The sequence below is a fragment of the Oncorhynchus mykiss genome, chromosome 8 (assembly GCF_057628025.1).
Source record: "Oncorhynchus mykiss isolate SJ-2025 chromosome 8, ASM5762802v1, whole genome shotgun sequence".
NCBI lineage: Eukaryota > Metazoa > Chordata > Actinopteri > Salmoniformes > Salmonidae > Oncorhynchus > Oncorhynchus mykiss.
This window is the reverse complement of record NC_143029.1, coordinates 87,845,530-87,866,285: the sequence shown is the minus strand read 5'-3', so window position 1 is coordinate 87,866,285 and position 20,756 is coordinate 87,845,530. Positions and strand designations below refer to the sequence as shown.

At 40.7% G+C, this 20,756-nt stretch overlaps 1 protein-coding gene across 2 annotated transcripts; it reads left to right on the top strand.

Annotated features, from left to right (window-relative positions):
* Positions 1 to 278: 278 nt before the first annotated feature.
* Positions 279 to 11,157, top strand: LOC110530825 (crystallin J1A). Of its 2 annotated transcripts, none has more exons than XM_021614108.3 (10): positions 279 to 648; positions 989 to 1,055; positions 1,526 to 1,702; positions 1,857 to 1,955; positions 2,238 to 2,330; positions 2,442 to 2,598; positions 8,764 to 8,879; positions 9,075 to 9,152; positions 9,331 to 9,470; positions 10,799 to 11,157. In XM_021614108.3, the coding sequence occupies exons 2-10, from the start codon at positions 989 to 991 to the stop codon at positions 10,901 to 10,903; spliced, it is 1,032 nt and encodes a 343-aa protein (XP_021469783.3). In that variant the 5' UTR covers positions 279 to 648; the 3' UTR covers positions 10,904 to 11,157. The 2 variants fall into 2 exon arrangements, with proteins under 2 accessions (XP_021469783.3, XP_090039043.1); XM_090182917.1 differs by having other exon boundaries at positions 296 to 648; positions 1,479 to 1,702.
* The last annotated feature ends 9,599 nt before the right edge of the window (positions 11,158 to 20,756 follow it).

Here is a 20,756-nt window from a genome sequence, read left to right as displayed (position 1 = left end):
TGTGTGTGTGTGTGTGTGTGTGTGTGTGTGTGTGTGTGTGTGTGTGTGTTTTGGTTTTCAATTTGCAATGAAATGTATTTGAAACTGATATATTTGTTATTTTCTGGCAACAGCCTACGTTTAATTTTTATATATATATATATATATATATATATATATATATATAAAAATTTTGGGGGGCTACACCCTTTGTCTCGCCCGCCTCCTATAATATCTCTATCCCGCCTCCACACACAGCTGACCAATGAAAGCGTTTAGCTCACACAGAAGGACCAATCACTGAATAATGTACTCTGGAATCTGGAGCAATGGCGGTGTAATTCGGGTTTCCTTTTCGCGTCAACGGGTCGTTGTTCTGCTGCGTAAATGTATGAATCTACAAATCATCTAGATAGTCAGACACATGATGATGTTATAATTTGGGCTGTGAATATTTTGTATAGATCAATGAAAGTGTATGCGCCATGAGCGCACTTAATGTGAAGTCTGGAGCCGCATGGCGTAAGGAGGAGCGGCTTTTACGCAAATGTAGATTCTCATTGAGTCTGTCCAATGAGAGAACGGCTGAAGTTATTATTTTATAACGTCAGACAGCTGCATGGTGTAAATAGGCCCTGTATCTAGAACAATCTGAGGAGGTTTTCCACGGTAAGACATTTAACAAAAAGATATATATATATTATATGACAATCAGTGTTGTAGCGCGTCTTCAGCAAACCAAAATGTATCCAGCGACTGTAGCCTGTATCTCGTTCTGCCCCCCTGAATCGTCTGTAGACTGTTGCCTGTATCTATTTCTGCCCCATTGAATCGTCTTTAGCCTATTGGTAGATAGGCTATTATAGCACTGTCACTATTCTAGTCACAGTGCTATAGTAGATCTAAAGTAAATATCCTACAGGCATAGATTCCAACGTCATATGTCCAATATACATGAATAACGCCAGATTGGATTGATCCTAGGTTGACGTGTGTGTTTTTCCCCCAGATGGCCATGTCTCTGGCTGACAGAGCTCTAGGAGCCATCATTGGATCAGCTGTAGCCGACGCAGCAGGTAATAACTAATACAAATCGTTGGCGTTACTGTATAAATAGTTTGGACTTTTTTTTGTATAAATAAGGAGTTTTCCTTGACCAACTCTAGGTGCTATAGTTTCAGCCTGTAAATAGGGCGCAGTTTTTTGTAATTTTTATTTATTTGATTTTTTACAGATTTTCTATAATGTTGTTGGAATTTGGTTTATAGAGCTCCCATCACATGGTCTCTTCTCAGAGGCCAACATAGATAAGTGCTCACAAGTTAAGATTTAGAACATAAAATGGCATCATTGTATTCAGCATCAGTGTGTATTAATAACTCTGTGAAATAATGTTGAAAAACCTGCACCATCCCTTCTAGCCCAGCAATTTTCATTTTAAAGATTAAAAAAAACAAAGAACATACACATAATAAACAGATATTTACTTTGGCCATCAGCTTCCCCTCATGACATGACGTCAATTTGACTGTCAATCCCATCCCAGCCCAGCCCCTGCACTGGGTGTACGACCTGGATAAACTGGATGGCTTCCTGAATGAGGCCCCTACACCTGAGTTCAGGCCCAAGTCAGCCAACCCTTTCTACCGCCGTGACACGGGTAACCAGAGCTGCTATGGGGACCAGGCCTTCGTGTTGCTGGAATCACTGTCTGAATGTGGAGGTATAGTCAGTTGCATATTGTGCCACACTATAATAGAACAATTATTTTTTTTAACTAACTGTTCTCTTAAGATTAACCTCAAAACTATTCCTTTAGCTACACAGCATCTTCATAGATTCAGACCTCGTTGTTGTTTGTTTTGTTTTTTGTTCAGGTCTGAACGTCAATGATCTGAGGAAGAGGACGTATAACTTCTTTGGGCCCAGGTCCGAGTATGACACCCCTGTCAATGACCCGTACAGGGATAGGAGTGGTAAGGAAACCTGATGATGAAGGCTGAAAGGAATGAATACACTCCATTCAGGATGACGTAGTGGATAAATATAGTTGCATCTAAAATAAAACAAACATGACAGGACTGTATATATATATATATTTTTTAGGCTGTGGATATATACGACCAGCAGATCCCTAGCCTTAAATTTTACTTTACCCTAACCTCACCCCTTCCTCTATGTCAGGGGAAACTGGCCCCCAACCATGCATGTTAATGATTGTCAAAAAGCTGAATGTGTTGTATTGTGTGTCGTGTAAGGACCCAGACCCCAGCTGCCCATTGAGGGACCATGGCGACATGGAAGTATAAAGAGCTTCATGAAAAACATGGACGCAGGCAAGGAAGAAACAGGTAAACAATAATAAAAACAACATTATGTGTATACTATACGTACGTGATAGATGTAAAAATAAAGCCTTAGCAGCTCTAATCTTGCGTAATGTCTCTCTGGTCTTCTTCTAGGATGTGAGACGGACTTTCAGCCGGATGGCATAGCAAAGCTGGCTCCAATCGTTGCGTTGTATGCTGGGAAGCCTGACATGTTGGAGAAGGTAGAGGAGGCTGTCCGAGTCACTCAGAACAATGACGCGTGTGTGGCTGAGACACTGGCAGCAGCAAGGTCAGTTTCCTGTATGAAGGAAACATACTGTATGGCATGTACAGGTATCAGGACATGGTGATCACAAGAGCTCGGAGTTCAGGCGGGCCTTCGCGCTTCAGTGAATAAAGGAACGGAGGGATGCTCAACAACAATGACAGACATCATGTGAAGGACTTACCAAGAAAGACTTCCAAACGGACTAGGTAGAGGTAGAAAGGAGTTGGGAGTACTCCACACAAACAGCCAAACAGACTAGGTAGAAAGGAGTTGGGAGTACTCCACACAAACAGCCAAACAGACTAGGTAGAGGTAGAAAGGAGTTGGGAGTACTCCACACAAACAGCCAAACAGACTAGGTAGAAAGGAGTTGGGAGTACTCCACACAAACAGCCAAACAGACTAGGTAGAGGTAGAAAGGAGTTGGGAGTACTCCACACAAACAGCCAAACAGACTAGGTAGAGGTAGAAAGGAGTTGGAGTACTCCACACAAACAGCCAAACAGACTAGGTAGAGGTAGAGAGGAGTTGGGAGTACTCCACACAAACAGCCAAACAGACTAGGTAGAGGTAGAAAGGAGTTGGGAGTACTCCACACAAACAGCCAAACAGACTAGGTAGAGGTTGAAAGGAGTTGGGAGTACTCCACACAAACAGCCAAACAGACTAGGTAGAGGTAGAAAGGAGTTGGAGTACTCCACACAAACGTCCAAACAGACTAGGTAGAAAGGAGTTGGAGTACTCCACACAAACAGCCAAACAGACTAGGTAGAAAGGAGTTGGAGTACTCCACACAAACAGCCAAACAGACTAGGTAGAAAGGAGTTGGAGTACTCCACACAAACAGCCAAACAGACTAGGTAGAGGTTGAAAGGAGTTGGAGTACTCCACACAAACAGCCAACCAGACTAGGTAGAGGTAGAAAGGAGTTGGGAGTACTCCACACAGACAGCCAAACAGACTAGGTAGAGGTAGAAAGGAGTTGGGAGTACTCCACACAGACAGCCAAACAGACTAAGTAGAGGTAGAAAGGAGTTGGGAGTACTCCACACAAACAGCCAAACAGACTAGGTAGAGGTAGAAAGGAGTTGGAGTACTCCACACAAACAGCCAAACAGACTAGGTAGAGGTAGAGAGGAGTTGGGAGTACTCCACACAAACAGCCAAACAGACTAGGTAGAGGTAGAAAGGAGTTGGAGTACTCCACACAAACAGCCAAACAGACTAGGTAGAGGTAGAAAGGAGTTGGAGCACTCCACAAAAAAAAGGCAGATGAAAACATTTGCTGACTTTAATCCATTGTACAGGATGCGAACAGATGACTGACGTTTCAACATTGCAAAACACATCATTACAGACCTAATAACTCTGGTTATACACAGAGCAAAACACAACATTATAGACCTAATAACTTATACACAGAGCAAAACATATCATTACAGACCTAATAACTCTGGTTATACACAGAGCAAAACATATCATTACAGACCTAATAACTCTGGTTATACACAGAGCAAAACACATCATTACAGACCTAATAACTGGTTATACACAGAGCAAAACACAACATTATAGACCTAATAACTGGTTATACACAGAGCAAAACACATCATTACAGACCTACAGTGCCTTGCGAAAATATTCGGCCCCCTTGAACTTTGCGACCTTTTGCCACATTTCAGGCTTCAAACATAAAGATATAAAACTGTATTTTTTTGTGAAGAATCAACAACAAGTGGGACACAATCATGAAGTGGAACGACATTTATTGGATATTTCAAACTTTTTTAACAAATCAAAAACTGAAAAATTGGGCGTGCAAAATTATTCAGCCCCTTTACTTTCAGTGCAGCAAACTCTCTCCAGAAGTTCAGTGAGGATCTCTGAATGATCCAATGTTTACCTAAATGACTAATGATGATAAATACAATCCACCTGTGTGTAATCAAGTCTCCGTATAAATGCACCTGCACTGTGATAGTATCAGAGGTCCGTTAAAAGCGCAGAGAGCATCATGAAGAACAAGGAACACACCAGGCAGGTCCGAGATACTGTTGCGAAGAAGTTTAAAGCCGGATTTGGATACAAAAAGATTTCCCAAGCTTTAAACATCCCAAGGAGCACTGTGCAAGCGATAATATTGAAATGGAAGGAGTATCAGACCACTGCAAATCTACCAAGACCTGGCCGTCCCTCTAAACTTTCAGCTCATACAAGGAGAAGACTGATCAGAGATGCAGCCAAGAGGCCCATGATCACTCTGGATGAACTGCAGAGATCTACAGCTGAGGTGGGAGACTCTGTCCATAGGTCAACAATCAGTCGTATATTGCACAAATCTGGCCTTTATGGAAGAGTGGCAAGAAGAAAGCCATTTCTTAAAGATATCCATAAAAAGTGTTGTTTAAAGTTTGCCACAAGCCACCTGGGAGACACACCAAACATGTGGAAGAAGGTGCTCTGGTCAGATGAAAACAAAATTGAACTTTTTGGCAACAATGCAAAACGTTATGTTTGGCGTAAAAGCAACACAGCTCATAACCCTGAACACACCATCCCCACTGTCAAACATGGTGGTGGCAGCATCATGGTTTGGGCCTGCTTTTCTTCAGCAGGGACAGGGAAGATGGTTAAAATTGATGGGAAGATGGATGGAGCCAAATACAGGACCATTCTGGAAGAAAACCTGATGGAGTCTGCAAAAGACCTGAGACTGGGACGGAGATTTGTCTTCCAACAAGACAATGATCCAAAACATAAAGCAAAATCTACAATGGAATGGTTCAGAAATAAACATATCCAGGTGTTAGAATGGCCAAGTCAAAGTCCAGACCTGAATCCAATCGAGAATCTGTGGAAAGAACTGAAAACTGCTGTTCACAAATGCTCTCCATCCAACCTCACTGAGCTCGAGCTGTTTTGCAAGGAGGAATGGGAAAAAATGTCTGTCTCTCGATGTGCAAAACTGATAGAGACATACCCCAAGCGACTTACAGCTGTAATCGCAGCAAAAGGTGGCGCTACAAAGTATTAACTTAAGGGGGCTGAATAATTTTGCACGCCCAATTTTTCAGTTTTTGATTTGTTAAAAAAGTTTGAAATATCCAATAAATGTCGTTCCACTTCATGATTGTGTCCCACTTGTTGTTGATTCTTCACAAAAAAATACAGTTTTATATCTTCGTTTGAAGCCTGAAATGTGGCAAAAGGTCGCAAAGTTCAAGGGGGCCGAATACTTTTGCAAGGCACTGTAATTACTCTGGTTATACACAGAGCAAAACACATCATTACAGACCTAATAACTGGTTATACACAGAGCAAAACACATCATTATAGACCTAATAACTCTGGTTATACACAGAGCAAAACACAACATTATAGACCTAATAACTCTGGTTATACACAGAGCAAAACACATCATTACAGACCTAATAACTGGTTATACACAGAGCAAAACACAACATTATAGACCTAATAACTGGTTATACACAGAGCAAAACACAACATTATAGACCTAATAACTCTGGTTATACACAGAGCAAAACACATCATTACAGACCTAATAACTCTGGTTATACACAGAGCAAAACACAACATTACAGACCTAATAACTCTGGTTATACACAGAGCAAAACACATCATTATAGACCTAATAACTCTGGTTATACACAGAGCAAAACACAACATTATAGACCTAATAACTGGTTATACACAGAGCAAAACACAACATTATAGACCTAATAACTCTGGTTATACACAGAGCAAAACACATCATTATAGACCTAATAACTCTGGTTATACACAGAGCAAAACACAACATTATAGACCTAATACCTGGTTATACACAGAGCAAAACACAACATTATAGACCTAATAACTGGTTATACACAGAGCAAAACACAACATTATAGACCTAATAACTCTGGTTATACACAGAGCAAAACACAACATTATAGACCTAATAACTGGTTATACACAGAGCAAAACACATCATTACAGACCTAATAACTCTGGTTATACACAGAGCAAAACACATCATTATAGACCTAATAACTCTGGTTATACACAGAGCAAAACACATCATTATAGACCTAATAACTGGTTATACACAGAGCAAAACACAACATTACAGACCTAATAACTCTGGTTATACACAGAGCAAAACACAACATTATAGACCTAATAACTCTGGTTATACACCGAGCAAAACACAACATTATAGACCTAATAACTGGTTATACACAGAGCAAAACACAACATTATAGACCTAATAACTCTGGTTATACACAGAGCAAAACACAACATTATAGACCTAATAACTGGTTATACACCGAGCAAAACACAACATTATAGACCTAATAACTCTGGTTATACACAGAGCAAAACACAACATTATAGACCTAATAACTCTGGTTATACACAGAGCAAAACACATCATTACAGACCTAATAACTGGTTATACACAGAGCAAAACACAACATTATAGACCTAATAACTGGTTATACACAGAGCAAAACACAACATTATAGACCTAATAACTCTGGTTATACACAGAGCAAAACACATCATTACAGACCTAATAACTCTGGTTATACACAGAGCAAAACACAACATTACAGACCTAATAACTCTGGTTATACACAGAGCAAAACACATCATTATAGACCTAATAACTCTGGTTATACACAGAGCAAAACACAACATTATAGACCTAATAACTGGTTATACACAGAGCAAAACACAACATTATAGACCTAATAACTCTGGTTATACACAGAGCAAAACACATCATTATAGACCTAATAACTCTGGTTATACACAGAGCAAAACACAACATTATAGACCTAATACCTGGTTATACACAGAGCAAAACACAACATTATAGACCTAATAACTGGTTATACACAGAGCAAAACACAACATTATAGACCTAATAACTCTGGTTATACACAGAGCAAAACACAACATTATAGACCTAATAACTGGTTATACACAGAGCAAAACACATCATTACAGACCTAATAACTCTGGTTATACACAGAGCAAAACACATCATTATAGACCTAATAACTCTGGTTATACACAGAGCAAAACACATCATTATAGACCTAATAACTGGTTATACACAGAGCAAAACACAACATTACAGACCTAATAACTCTGGTTATACACAGAGCAAAACACAACATTATAGACCTAATAACTCTGGTTATACACCGAGCAAAACACAACATTATAGACCTAATAACTGGTTATACACAGAGCAAAACACAACATTATAGACCTAATAACTCTGGTTATACACAGAGCAAAACACAACATTATAGACCTAATAACTGGTTATACACCGAGCAAAACACAACATTATAGACCTAATAACTCTGGTTATACACAGAGCAAAACACATCATTATAGACCTAATAACTCTGGTTATACACATAGCAAAACACAACATTATAGACCTAATAACTGGTTATACACAGAGCAAAACACAACATTATAGACCTAATAACTCTGGTTATACACAGAGCAAAACACAACATTATATACCTAATAACTCTGGTTATACACAGAGCAAAACACATCATTACAGACCTAATAACTCTGGTTATACACATAGCAAAACACAACATTATAGACCTAATAACTGGTTATACACAGAGCAAAACACAACATTATAGACCTAATAACTGGTTATACACAGAGCAAAACACAACATTATAGACCTAATAACTCTGGTTATACACAGAGCAAAACACATCATTACAGACCTAATAACTCTGGTTATACACAGAGCAAAACACATCATTACAGACCTAATAACTCTGGTTATACACAGAGCAAAACACATCATTACAGACCTAATAACTGGTTATACACAGAGCAAAACACAACATTATAGACCTAATAACTGGTTATACACAGAGCAAAACACAACATTATAGACCTAATAACTCTGGTTATACACAGAGCAAAACACATCATTACAGACCTAATAACTCTGGTTATACACCGAGCAAAACACATCATTACAGACCTAATAACTCTGGTTATACACAGAGAAAAACACATCATTATAGCCTTAATAACTCTGGTTATTCACAGAGCAAAACGCATCATTACAGACCTAATAACTCTGGTTATTCATTTAAAACCCAAATGTATTTTTCCTTCTTTCTGTTCCAGGATCCTAGAGCATTTCATCCTGAATGGTCCTGATGAGAAGGTCCTGGATTCTGTGCTTGATCAGCTCACTGACCCGGACAGGAAACAGCCACAGGACTTGGACAAAGCTGTGGTTGGTATGTGACTCAATGACTGGGAGGCCCACCCTGGCCTGTGTCCCAATAATCTGTCCTTTCTCTTAAAGTGTGCAGTCGTCCACTACTAACTATTCATGCATCCTGTATGAATAGTTACCATGGAAAAAAAGTAATTCTATTAGAATAAATATGTAATGATCTAACACATTTCTTATCAATTCTACTCTGTTTTAGGCCACATTTACCAGGTGAGGGAGAATCTGTCCAAGGCTCACCAGGATCTGATCCCCAGTGTGTTCCCCAACAGCTGTGGTCAGCTATGTCATTTACTTTTTTTTGTGGCGATATGAAATATAAACAGAATTAAACTATGGTTGTCCGTCCTCGTCTTGATCTCAGTCTGTCAGTTGTGTTCGAGTGGGTTTTTAGTGATCGGGTTGGGTATAGTGGCTGATGTTTTCTATTCTACTGTATGGTCTCGATCTCTTAGGTTTGCCTGGTTCGTTCCAAGCGGCGCTGCATGGGGTCCTGACGGCTAAGGAGTTTGATCAAGCTATCAGGGACACCATGGTCTGCGGAGGATGCACCTGCAGCAGGAGCTCCTTCATCGGTGCTTGTCTAGGGGCTCAGGTACCACGGACCCTTAACACTAGTTTTTTATTATTTGCCACTGACTTTGCTAATAGTTACTTACCGAAGAAAATGCTTAGTTCCCCTTTTTAAGATGAATGCCCAACGTGTACGTCGCTCTGGGCAAGAGCATCTGCTAAATGACTACAATGTAAAAATGTATCAGGGCTCTGGTATGGAACACTGTATAACTGGGACCTAACTAGGACCGAACTAGGACCTAACTAGGACCGAACTAGGACCGAACTAGGACCGAACTAGGACCTAACTAGGACCGAACTAGGACCTAACTGGGACCGAACTAGGACCTAACTAGGACCGAACTAGGACCGAACTAGGACCTAACTAACTGTGGATCTCTTCTGGATGTTCTGGTGACTTACTGATATGACTCGGGTAACTATGGACACTATCAAACAGGGCTTTACTTGGTCAGGTAACTATGGACACTATTAAACAGGGCTGTACCTGGTCAGGTAACTATGGACACTATCAAACAGGGCTTTACTTGGTCAGGTAACTATGGACACTATTAAACAGGGCTGTACCTGGTCAGGTAACTATGGACACTATCAAACAGGGCTGTACCTGGTCAGGTAACTATGGACACTATTAAACAGGGCTGTACCTGGTCAGGTAACTATGGACACTATTAAACAGGGCTGTACCTGGTCAGGTAACTATGGACACTATTAAACAGGGCTGTACCTGGTCAGGTAACTATGGACACTATCAAACAGGGCTTTACTTGGTCAGGTAACTATGGACACTATCAAACAGGGCTGTACCTGGTCAGGTAACTATGGACACTATTAAACAGGGCTGTACCTGGTCAGGTAACTATGGACACTATTAAACAGGGCTGTACTTGGTCAGGTAACTATGGACACTATCAAACAGGGCTGTACCTGGTCAGGTAACTATGGACACTATTAAACAGGGCTGTACCTGGTCAGGTAACTATGGGCACTATCAAACAGGGCTGTACCTGGTCAGGTAACTATGGACACTATTAAACAGGGCTGTACCTGGTCAGGTAACTATGGACACTATCAAACAGGGCAGTACCTGGTCAACTCGGGGACATACCTCTAATGTATCTCTTCTGTATAATCTGATGTTCTAGGGTCAGCAGTTTCCTGGCCATGTTTATGACTTGGCTGGGAAAGACTACTACTAAGACTGTTCAAGTCACGTATGGTCATGAAAAACTTGTGTCTTTATATTAAATATACATTTCATTATGGTTAGATGTTTTTTTTGTTTTTTTTTATGAACTCAAAAAATAATATTACTAACGTTTTTATACAATGTTTTTATCCGTACAGATTGGGCTTCAAGGCATCCCTAACTCATGGAAGACCAAGACACTACGGTACAACTCTCTCCTGGAACTCGGCAAAAAAGTGACTGAACGTTATCACCAAATGTAATCCAACTACTTCTGACCGTTTATTATTCACATTCTAGATGACCACGTATGTAATGTAACCTTATTACCACCCGTTCCCACTATCTTCACTGACTGGTGCACTTTGACAGAACGTTAAATGAAGGTCCCAGCCTAGACTAGTGGCTTGGAACTGGATGCTCTTGATTCTGTTGACCCGTAGCATGTTGTATGAAGATGTTTCTACTTGTTATTTTCAATGAAGGCATTTCTATAATAAAGCCATCCTTATAAACACTTCCTCTGTGACTTGATGTTTGTAAAGCCCACCATGGCTAGGAGATACGCTCCTGGAGTAATGTGAAGATGACACAGATGCCTAAAGAAAGATCTGGTAAAAGTGGGTTTAACGTGAGGTGAAATGTAGGTTAAAATGGCCCCCTCCATTAGATATGCGCTGGCCTAAAGCCCAGTCTGTTCAGTCAGTCTATGACCACAACTCCTTACCACAGGATTACACTGTAGTCTGTCTGAGATTAAACCATGTTCTTTTCCCTAATGTTTAGAGAACATTCCCAGAACATTCCTACATTTCTTGAACAAGAACATATTGGCCAGAACCACCCTTCCTGGACACTGTCCATTCCAATCTCTGAACTCATACACACAAGTTGAACTTGCGAGCACGCGTGGTTGCACGCACGCACGCTCACACACACACACACACACACACACATGCTCACACACACACACACACACACCACACACACACACACACACACACACCACACACACACACACACACACACACACACCACACACACACACACACAGCCAAAGGTTAAATAAAAAATGTTTAAAATAAAAACACCATTGCAATGATATGAGTTCCCCAATGAACTGCAGAAAGAGTATGGCATGTTCTCATGTAACTTTATGTATTTTATTCAACATGGGATTCTTTTTCTCCCGCCTAAGACCCTCTCTCACCACATCTGACACGGAAAAGCGTTTTCATTCATTCATTTTCTCCCCAATCGATTATGGAAATGCAGTATTTGGGGGTCAAATGATATAGCTCATCTAAAACCGTGTTCAACAATTCTCCTTGTCTACGAATCCCTAAATGGAATTGAACCTGCCTATCTGTCAGACCTACTCTCCCCCTATGAACCTCCACCCACGCCATGTTCAACTCAGGTCAAACTGCTCCATGGCCCCAGGACCTGGCTCCTCCCACGCACCACACAGTTGGAACTCCCTTCCTGACAAACTCAGGGCTGTTCAGACAGTTGGGGCTTTTAAAGCAGGCCTTGAGACTCAGACGGTTGGGGCTTTTAAAGCAGGCCTTGAGACTCAGACGGTTGGGGCTTTTAAAGCAGGCCTTGAGACTCAGACGGTTGGGGCTTTTAAAGCAGGCCTTGAGACTCAGACGGTTGGGGCTTTTATTAAAGCAGGCCTTGAGACTCAGACGGTTGGGGCTTTTATTAAAGCAGGCCTTGAGACTCAGACGGTTAGGGCTTTTATTAAAGCAGGCCTTGAGACTCAGACGGTTAGGGCTTTTATTAAAGCAGGCCTTGAGACTCAGACGGTTAGGGCTTTTATTAAAGCAGGCCTTGAGACTCAGACGTTTATTTTTCTCCTAGATCTTTTATTTTATGCACTTTGAGATTATTCTTGTATAATTAAAAGCGCTTTACAAATGTTATTATCTCTGAAATAAGTAAGAATTATTGTGACTGATTTGATTTCAGGAAAAGTATTTTGTATTCATTTACAATTTTCTCCCCCTGCAGAACTACAAGGCCACAGTGAAAAGGTAAGTGATCTCCCTCCTGTCTCTCTTGACTCTGTGGTTCTGAACCCAACCCCCCACAGCAGCACTGACTTGACTCTGTGGTTCTGAACCCAACCCCCCACAGCAGCACTGACTTGACTCTGTGGTTCTGAACCCAACCCCACAGCAGCACTGACTTGACTCTGTGGTTCTGAACCCAACCCCACAGCAGCACTGACTTGACTCTGTGGTTCTGAACCCAACCCCACAGCAGCACTGACTTGACTCTGTGGTTCTGAACCCAACCCCACAGCAGCACTGACTTGACTCTGTGGTTCTGAACCCAACCCCACAGCAGCACTGACTTGACTCTGTGGTTCTGAACCCAACCCCCCACAGCAGCACTGACTTGACTCTGTGGTTCTGAACCCAACCCCCTACAGCAGCACTGACTTGACTCTGTGGTTCTGAACCCAACCCCACAGCAGCACTGACTTGACTCTGTGGTTCTGAACCCAACCCCCTACAGCAGCACTGACTTGACTCTGTGGTTCTGAACCCAACCCCCACAGCAGCAATGACTTGACTCTGTGGTTCTGAAGCCAACACGGGAAGCTTTTCGGGATGTTTTGTTATTTCTGTATAACAAAAGATTTTACACCTGGGATCAATGGGATTAAAAAAATATATATATCCACAATTTGTGGGTGTGGTCGAGGGGGAATTCAGTATTATTACGTTTATATTGACTGACTATATGTGCATATCTACCTCAATGACCCTGTACCCCTGCACATGGACTCAGTACTGGTAGCCCGTGTATATAGCCAAGTTATTGTTACTCATTGTGTATTTTTACATGCTATTTTTTCTATATTTTTCTCTCTGCATTGTTGGGAAGGGTTCACTGTTAGTCTACAACTGTTGTTTAAGAAGCATGTGACAAATACAATTTGATTTGACTTTGAATGTATCACTATTTCTCAGGGTTATTCAGATAAGAGTGTTTATCGAGTTTATAGTTATCTTTTACTTTCCCCTCATTTGAACAGATACAACCAAGAAAGGAGGCAAGAAGAAGGGTGGCTCCATGCAGACTGTGTCGTCCCAGTTCAGGGTGAGCTTCTGAAATGTGTCTATTCAGTCCTTCAAAAGGAGCCTTGACGATGATCAATTATTTCGGAGAAAATGGTTTGTAACCCTCTTACAGGAGAACTTGGGCAAGCTGATGACCAACTTGAGCAGCACTCATCCTCACTTTGTGCGCTGCCTGATCCCCAACGAGTCAAAGACTCCAGGTGTATATTGAGTTAAATAGGACATCTTATCAGTACAGTATCACTACCCTTAACCATCTGAATCTTTAACCTGTTTATGAATATTAAAAGAGTCTTGGTTTGTTTTACCAGGTCTGATGGAGAACTTCCTGGTTATCCACCAGCTCAGGTGTAATGTTGTTCTGGAGGGTATAAGGATCTGCAGAAAGGGCTTCCCCAGCAGAATCATCTATGCTGACTTCAAGCAGAGGTACATATATATAAACACTAATGTAAACACAGAATTTCTGCTCCAAGGGTTTCCCGACATCAGAATAGGCTCAGGGATTGACATAACTTTTTTAGCAACTTATCCGCACCCGGAGGACACTTCAATCTAATTCTTCTGAGTAGTCTAAATGCTTGATATTGTGATCTTTTTTAATTCTCCATTCTGACAACTTAAATCTATAATCTGCTTGTCCCCCAAAAAATGTACTTGCCCCGGACAAGTGCCCTGAGGCTTACCTTTTACGTCATTTAACCAAGCTATTGCAACTTGGCATATGTTAAAAATGTCTCCTCATTCAGGTATAAAGTACTGAATGCCAGTGTCATCCCCGAGGGCCAGTTCATGGACAACAAGAAGGCTTCTGAGAAGCTACTTGGGTCCATTGATATAAATCACGAGGTTTATAAATTTGGACACACCAAGGGTCAGTCAAATACAACCCAGCCATGGCTGACAACAAAACACAACTACAAAAATGTAAACCACAATGTAACTAATGGAGTATAAAGGTGGAAAAACAATGGGTTTTGAGAAGGAGGCCGAAGTGAGAGGGCGCGATGAGAAGGCAATTGAGATTCTCCCAGACACACACAAACAAACAACCCTGTTCCATAAAGCCCCTCCACCAGAAAGGAGTACTAGAAAATATTTGCCTGAACCTAGCCTAGCTAGTCAAACATTACTAATAATATAGAAGATAAACTCAATCAGTCTACTGGTGTTGTTCCCCTCTTTTGATTCAATATTTTTATTTTTTTTTTAGGTATTTTCAGAACAGATTCTAATTTCGTTGTTTCTCAAGTTGTCAGTTCGACCATTTTACACACTCAGTTGGAACGAGGCTAGTCTACCAGTTACAGTGCTTTGAGCTTATGGTTTGCCTGTGCCTCTTTAACTGATGTCTGACAGAATGATATGAATTTAATATTCTTCAAATTATTGAACCTCAAATAATTATCTGGCATATCAAAAAATATATATCTGTGAAGAGACACACACACACACACAGGCACACATACACACGATAAGACACGCACCCTACACACACGTTCACGTGGATTTTGTATTGTAGATATATGATAGAGTAGTGGCTTAAGGGAACACACCGGATGTGTTGTGAAAATAGTTTTGTGTTGTGAAAAGAATGCCAAGAGTGTGCAAAGCTGTCATCAAGGTCAAAGGTTGGCTATTTATAAAATAATCTCAAATATAAAATATATTTAGATTTGTTTAACACTTTTTTGGTTACGACATGATTCCATATGTGTTATTTATTAGTTTTGATGTCTTCATTTATTATTCTACAATGTAGAACATAATACAATAATAAAGAAAACCCCTTGAATTAGTAGGTGTCCTAAAACTTTTGACCGGTAGTGTAAATCTAAAAGACAGTATGGATATGATGTGTAACGGATGTGAAACGGCGCTAAATAGCGTTTCAATCGGTGACGTCACTTGCTCTGAGACCTTGAAGTAGTGGTTCCGCAACTTTTGTGGAGCGATGGGTAACGATGCTTCGTGGGTGACTGTTGTTGATGTGTGCAGAGGGTCCCTGGTTAGCGCCCGGGAATGGGCGAGGGAACGGTCTAAAGTTAAACTGTTACAGATGCATTGGAAATGGTGTGTATAGCCTACACACTGGTCTAGAATATCAAACACTTGTCATGTAAAGATATCCCCTGATATGGTCCCTTTTCACCCAGAGTGTAGGCTATACAATTTGTTTTATTTTTATAACACCATCCAAAAGAGCACTAGGGAGATTATATATTACGAAACGGAATAGAGCTGAGCACAGGCACAATCCTAGAGGAAAACCTGGTTCAGACTGCTTTCCAACACACAGTAGGGGAACAATTCACCTTTCAACAAGACACGGCCAAATACATACTATACACCAAAATATATACTTACCAAGGTGACAACGGGTATGAATACAAATTGAAGGCGCTATATATTTCTCTAATATGCGTGGGAATACTTTAGAACATATTTCCAAAATTAAAATCACATCATTTTCTGGTGTTTGTACAGTCGTTTATGTCCAACAAATTATTGACTTTTGTGTTTTAAATCCTTTGTTTGGGGAACCCTGTCATGGTCTGTCCGCAAGATATTATTGTGTGCATAATCTGTAACAAAATGAGCCAGGTTTTCATCCAATTGGCAATACATTTTCATGGTAATATTCAAAAAAATATTCATAAAAACAACATGGGCATTTTCCCACCAGAGATGTTTACATCAAATTGAGTTGTTGCGGGAAAAAAAATATGTGCGTGATGAGGTAGTGCACAGAAAAATACCTTTTGCGGTTAAAACATGGGTTTCCCTTGCATTTTCAACCCTGCTGGTTGTTCTCTCACAGAAAATGTAACATTAAATAGCGTGTGCCCACTCTGGTGTGAACACCTGCGCTCCAGCCAACAGCGCGCAGATACAGTGCGGGTATAGCCTACATCAGTGGTTCCCCGAACTTTTCGGTTACTGTACCACCAGTACCCCTGAAGTGCCTCCTTATGTACGTTTTACTGTTAGGCCAATGGTCTCACGAGTCTTCCAAAGTACCCCCTGCCCCTGGTTGGGAACCACTGGCCTAAATGATGAGACTATTATGGACAAAAGAGCGAGATTCTTTGTATTTGTCAAATGGCAGCCAAGCATCGGAAAGGAGCATCAAGCTTCATCACTTTGCACTTTTACCATCCTGTGAATTTTGATCATCATTCATATCATCTGTAGCCTAATTAACTACACGCTTTCCCGACGACTCATAGCGGAAGGATCGCATCACATGTCATCGAGTGATTACAACATTTCTCGCATAATTAATTTTACTGAAACAAAAAGATCCCACCATGTCTATCATATTTAGCTTTGTCTACATTTGAAAAAAAATATGTTTCCATCCTGCCTTACATTACATTTTCTTATCCGACATGTACTTTACTCGCATAAAAAATGTTGGATGAAATCTGGCCATGGGAAATGCACAAATCCGGTCTGTTGTTTCGTGAGAACTTTGTTCTGAGAATTCTCACATTCTCCAAAGTGTTCCCTTTCAATTGCTATCATGGTGATGCATATGTGTAGTGGGTTATTTGCGGTATAACTCAAAGTAAATGATATTCAGGTGATACCTTTTCTTATTTTCTGGTCTGAGTATATTCATTCCTTCACGGTCAGGCGTGTTATGCAGTAGATTGAATTACAATAAGGAGTCAGGACACAAGAGGGCGCTCTTACTTTTTTGTTGGACTAGCGATCAAGGCAAATGACTTTTGAACTGTCACTTGATGTAGTTGAATCATTCTCATGTGCTTACTTTTCCCACTGCGTTTCAGGTAAAGATTCCTTTATTTGTCCAAACCGAGAGTGTTGAGAATTTATAAGGAACACGGTGTGACATTCTTTAAGATGTTTATCGGTAACAAATGAATACATTTGACCAGAATGCAATGAAGCTAATAAGCTCTGGAGCTAAAATATCTAGCTATCAAGAGGGACTGCTAGTTAGTTTTAGAGGGGTGCCGCCAGTGAATCTCAGGTATGCTGTCCATATTCAAACAACTATTTTGTAATACATATTGCAGTCAATGTATCAGACTGTATAATTGTATAAAAGGGAGAATATGTAATCTCATGTTTTAAAGGGAGATGCAGAATGTAGTTGTGCTGGTTTTACTGTAAATCACTGTCATGGTTGTATTATAAACCTTTTGAACTGGTGTCGTGCTGATCCTGTCGTCATGAAATGAAGGGGCTTTCTATACTAGACTGGAACAATATGTGAATGTTCTTAGTGTGTTCATGGATGAGATTGAAATACTACATGTTGTTGTATTTGGCAGTGTTTCTGTTATTTTGTGAATATCATTCAGAGTTTAATTTCCTATTTATGTAAAGTTATTTCATATATGGGTTGGGGCGATGTCAACCTTTGTCCTATCATGATTATGTACCAATTAAACATTGTGATATGATGGTAGCGCCCCCTATTGGCCAATAATAATAAATAAAAACAGCGAACTAGAATGCTACAGCTGGATGAATCATGACGAAATGTGATGTTGTTAAAAGCCTGGGCAGAGGCTAGGTTCAGGCAAATATTTTCTAGTACTCCTTTCAGGTGGAGGGGCTTTATGGAACAGGGTTGTTTGTTTGTTTGTGTGTGTGTGTGTCTGGGAGAATCTCAATTGCCTTCTCATCGCGCCCTCTCACTGCGGCCTCCTTCTCAAAACCCATTGGATGAGAAAGCCAGCGGAGGTCCCTCTACTCTGACCTCATCCAATGGGTTTTGAGAAGGAAGCCGAAGTGAGAGGACGCGAGAAGTATGCCATTGAGATTCTCCCAATGCCTGTGTGGCGTACACACGATGGATCAGTGACAGTGATGAAAGACGGTCTGACAGCAGTGAATAAAAGGACCACTGAGTGGTCAATCTGACGTCTGCATTGGGCCCGTGCAGCATTTATGGTGATACGGCCTCTGCAGAAGTCAGGACATTCATACTTATTGTGCTTCGCGGAGCAGCGCAGAGCTATTGTGAAGGAAGTTGTCAAAGAAGTGTGTTTGTGTTTATACAGGACCTGTCGTCCCTGCTACCGTCAACCAATCACGTCAATGCGGAGCTTTACAGAGCCCTTCTGCATTGTTAAAACATTTGGGAGTCGCAAGGAGCACATTTTGACCTCTGCATACATCCGGAGGCTCTGCAATTGCATCACACCATCCATATAAGAGCCTCCAACCCCATTTTCTGATCAAGCATAAATTGGCTTTTAGATTATACAACATGGGCTGGATAGAAGCAGTCTACCGTCCTCAGAAATGGATAATAGCACTTTAGGATAGCACCTTCTTATGCTAGAACATTTGGGAAGTAAGATACTGTTCTTAACTTTAAAGGTTCACTGTACCTTCAAAGGTAACAATTCAACAACAGACCACGTCTTTTTGTCAAATTGACTGGGGCCAGCAAATCTGTTGTCAAATTGACTGGGACCAGCAAATCTGTTGTCAAATTGACTGGGACCAGCAAATCTGTTGTCAAATTGACTGGGACCAGCAAATCTGTTGTTGTCAAATTGACTGGGACCAGCAAATCTGTTGTTGTCAAATTGACTGGGACCAGCAAATCTGTTGTTGTCAAATTGACTGGGACCAGCAAATCTGTTGTCAAATTGACTGGGACCAGCAAATCTGTTGTTGTCAAATTGACTGGGACCAGCAAATCTGTTGTCAAATTGACTGGGACCAGCAAATCTGTTGTCAAATTGACTGGGACCAGCAAATCTGTTGTCAAATTGACTGGGACCAGCAAATCTGTTGTTGTCAAATTGACTGGGACCAGCAAATCTGTTGTCAAATTGACTGGGACCAGCAAATCTGTTGTTGTCAAATTGACTGGGACCAGCAAATCTGTTGTTGTCAAATTGACTGGGACCAGCAAATCTGTTGTCAAATTGACTGGGACCAGCAAATCTGTTGTTGTCAAATTGACTGGGACCAGCAAATCTGTTGTCAAATTGACTGGGGCCAGCAAATCTGTTGTTGTCAAATTGACTGGGGCCAGCAAATCTGTTGTTGTCAAATTGACTGGGGCCAGCAAATCTGTTGTTGTCAAATTGACTGGGGCCAGCAAATCTGTTGTTGTCAAATGAACTGGGGCCAGCAAATCTGTTGTTGTCAAATGAACTGGGGCCAGCAAATCTGTTGTTGTCAAATGAACTGGGGCCAGCAAATATCCTGTTGTCAAATGAACTGGGGCCAGCAAATCTGTTGTCAAATTGACTGGGGACAGAAATTCTCTTGTTGTCAAATGAACTGGGGCAGAGCGGTTTTTACATGTTTGATGCTTACCCTTTGCTCACCCCAGTCAATTTAAGAAGTATTTTGTTGACCAATAAGAAGACTGCACCATTAGAATGCAATTTTGTGTGGAAACAAATATTGTGAATCTATCATTCCACTATTACTGTAGATATATTAAGGAACATTTCTGAAATTACAATGCAAAAATATTACATATAACTCCTTTAACTTTTCTTAAAGCTTTTATGATTGGCCTAGTAGGAGCACAGATTATTGGCTATTTGGTTTTCAGCTTTGCATGGAGGGATTTTCCCAGCCCGCATGGATAATTTATTTATTAATAAGCTTAAACTTGATTCAACTTGTCATTCGATTTTTCTACAGGTTATTGAGATTGTTTGTTCTCTCTCATGGCTACCTCATAAATGTTTTGGCTTTTCAAATAATTTCTTAAGATGGAATTCATTGTTTGATCGGGAGAAAGTGATTCATAAAATCGATTTTAAAAAGTGTAGCCTATAGCTCAAAGTTATATTCATAGCCGATCGAATAGAGAGAGAAGGGAATATAGGCACAAGATAGTTAAGGAGTGTCCGTTATGAAAAATATAGTCTAAGGCCCATGCATCCGACAGAGAGAGAAACCATGGTTACTAACTGGACATTTAGCTCTGCTTTGGTGGAATTCTCCAGCTCCGTCTGGTCCACATTCCTCTTGCCTTCTGTATTTAACTTATTTATTGAAGTAGGTTATA

Coding starts and splice junctions, on each gene's coding strand:
- LOC110530825 (XM_021614108.3), top strand. CDS start 989: ATGGCCATGTCTCTGGCTGACAGAGCTCTAGGAGCCATCATTGGATCA. Junction 2,599..8,763: donor GAGACACTGGCAGCAGCAAG/GTCAGTTTCCTG, acceptor TTTCTGTTCCAG/GATCCTAGAGCATTTCATCC. Junction 8,880..9,074: donor CTTGGACAAAGCTGTGGTTG/GTATGTGACTCA, acceptor ACTCTGTTTTAG/GCCACATTTACCAGGTGAGG.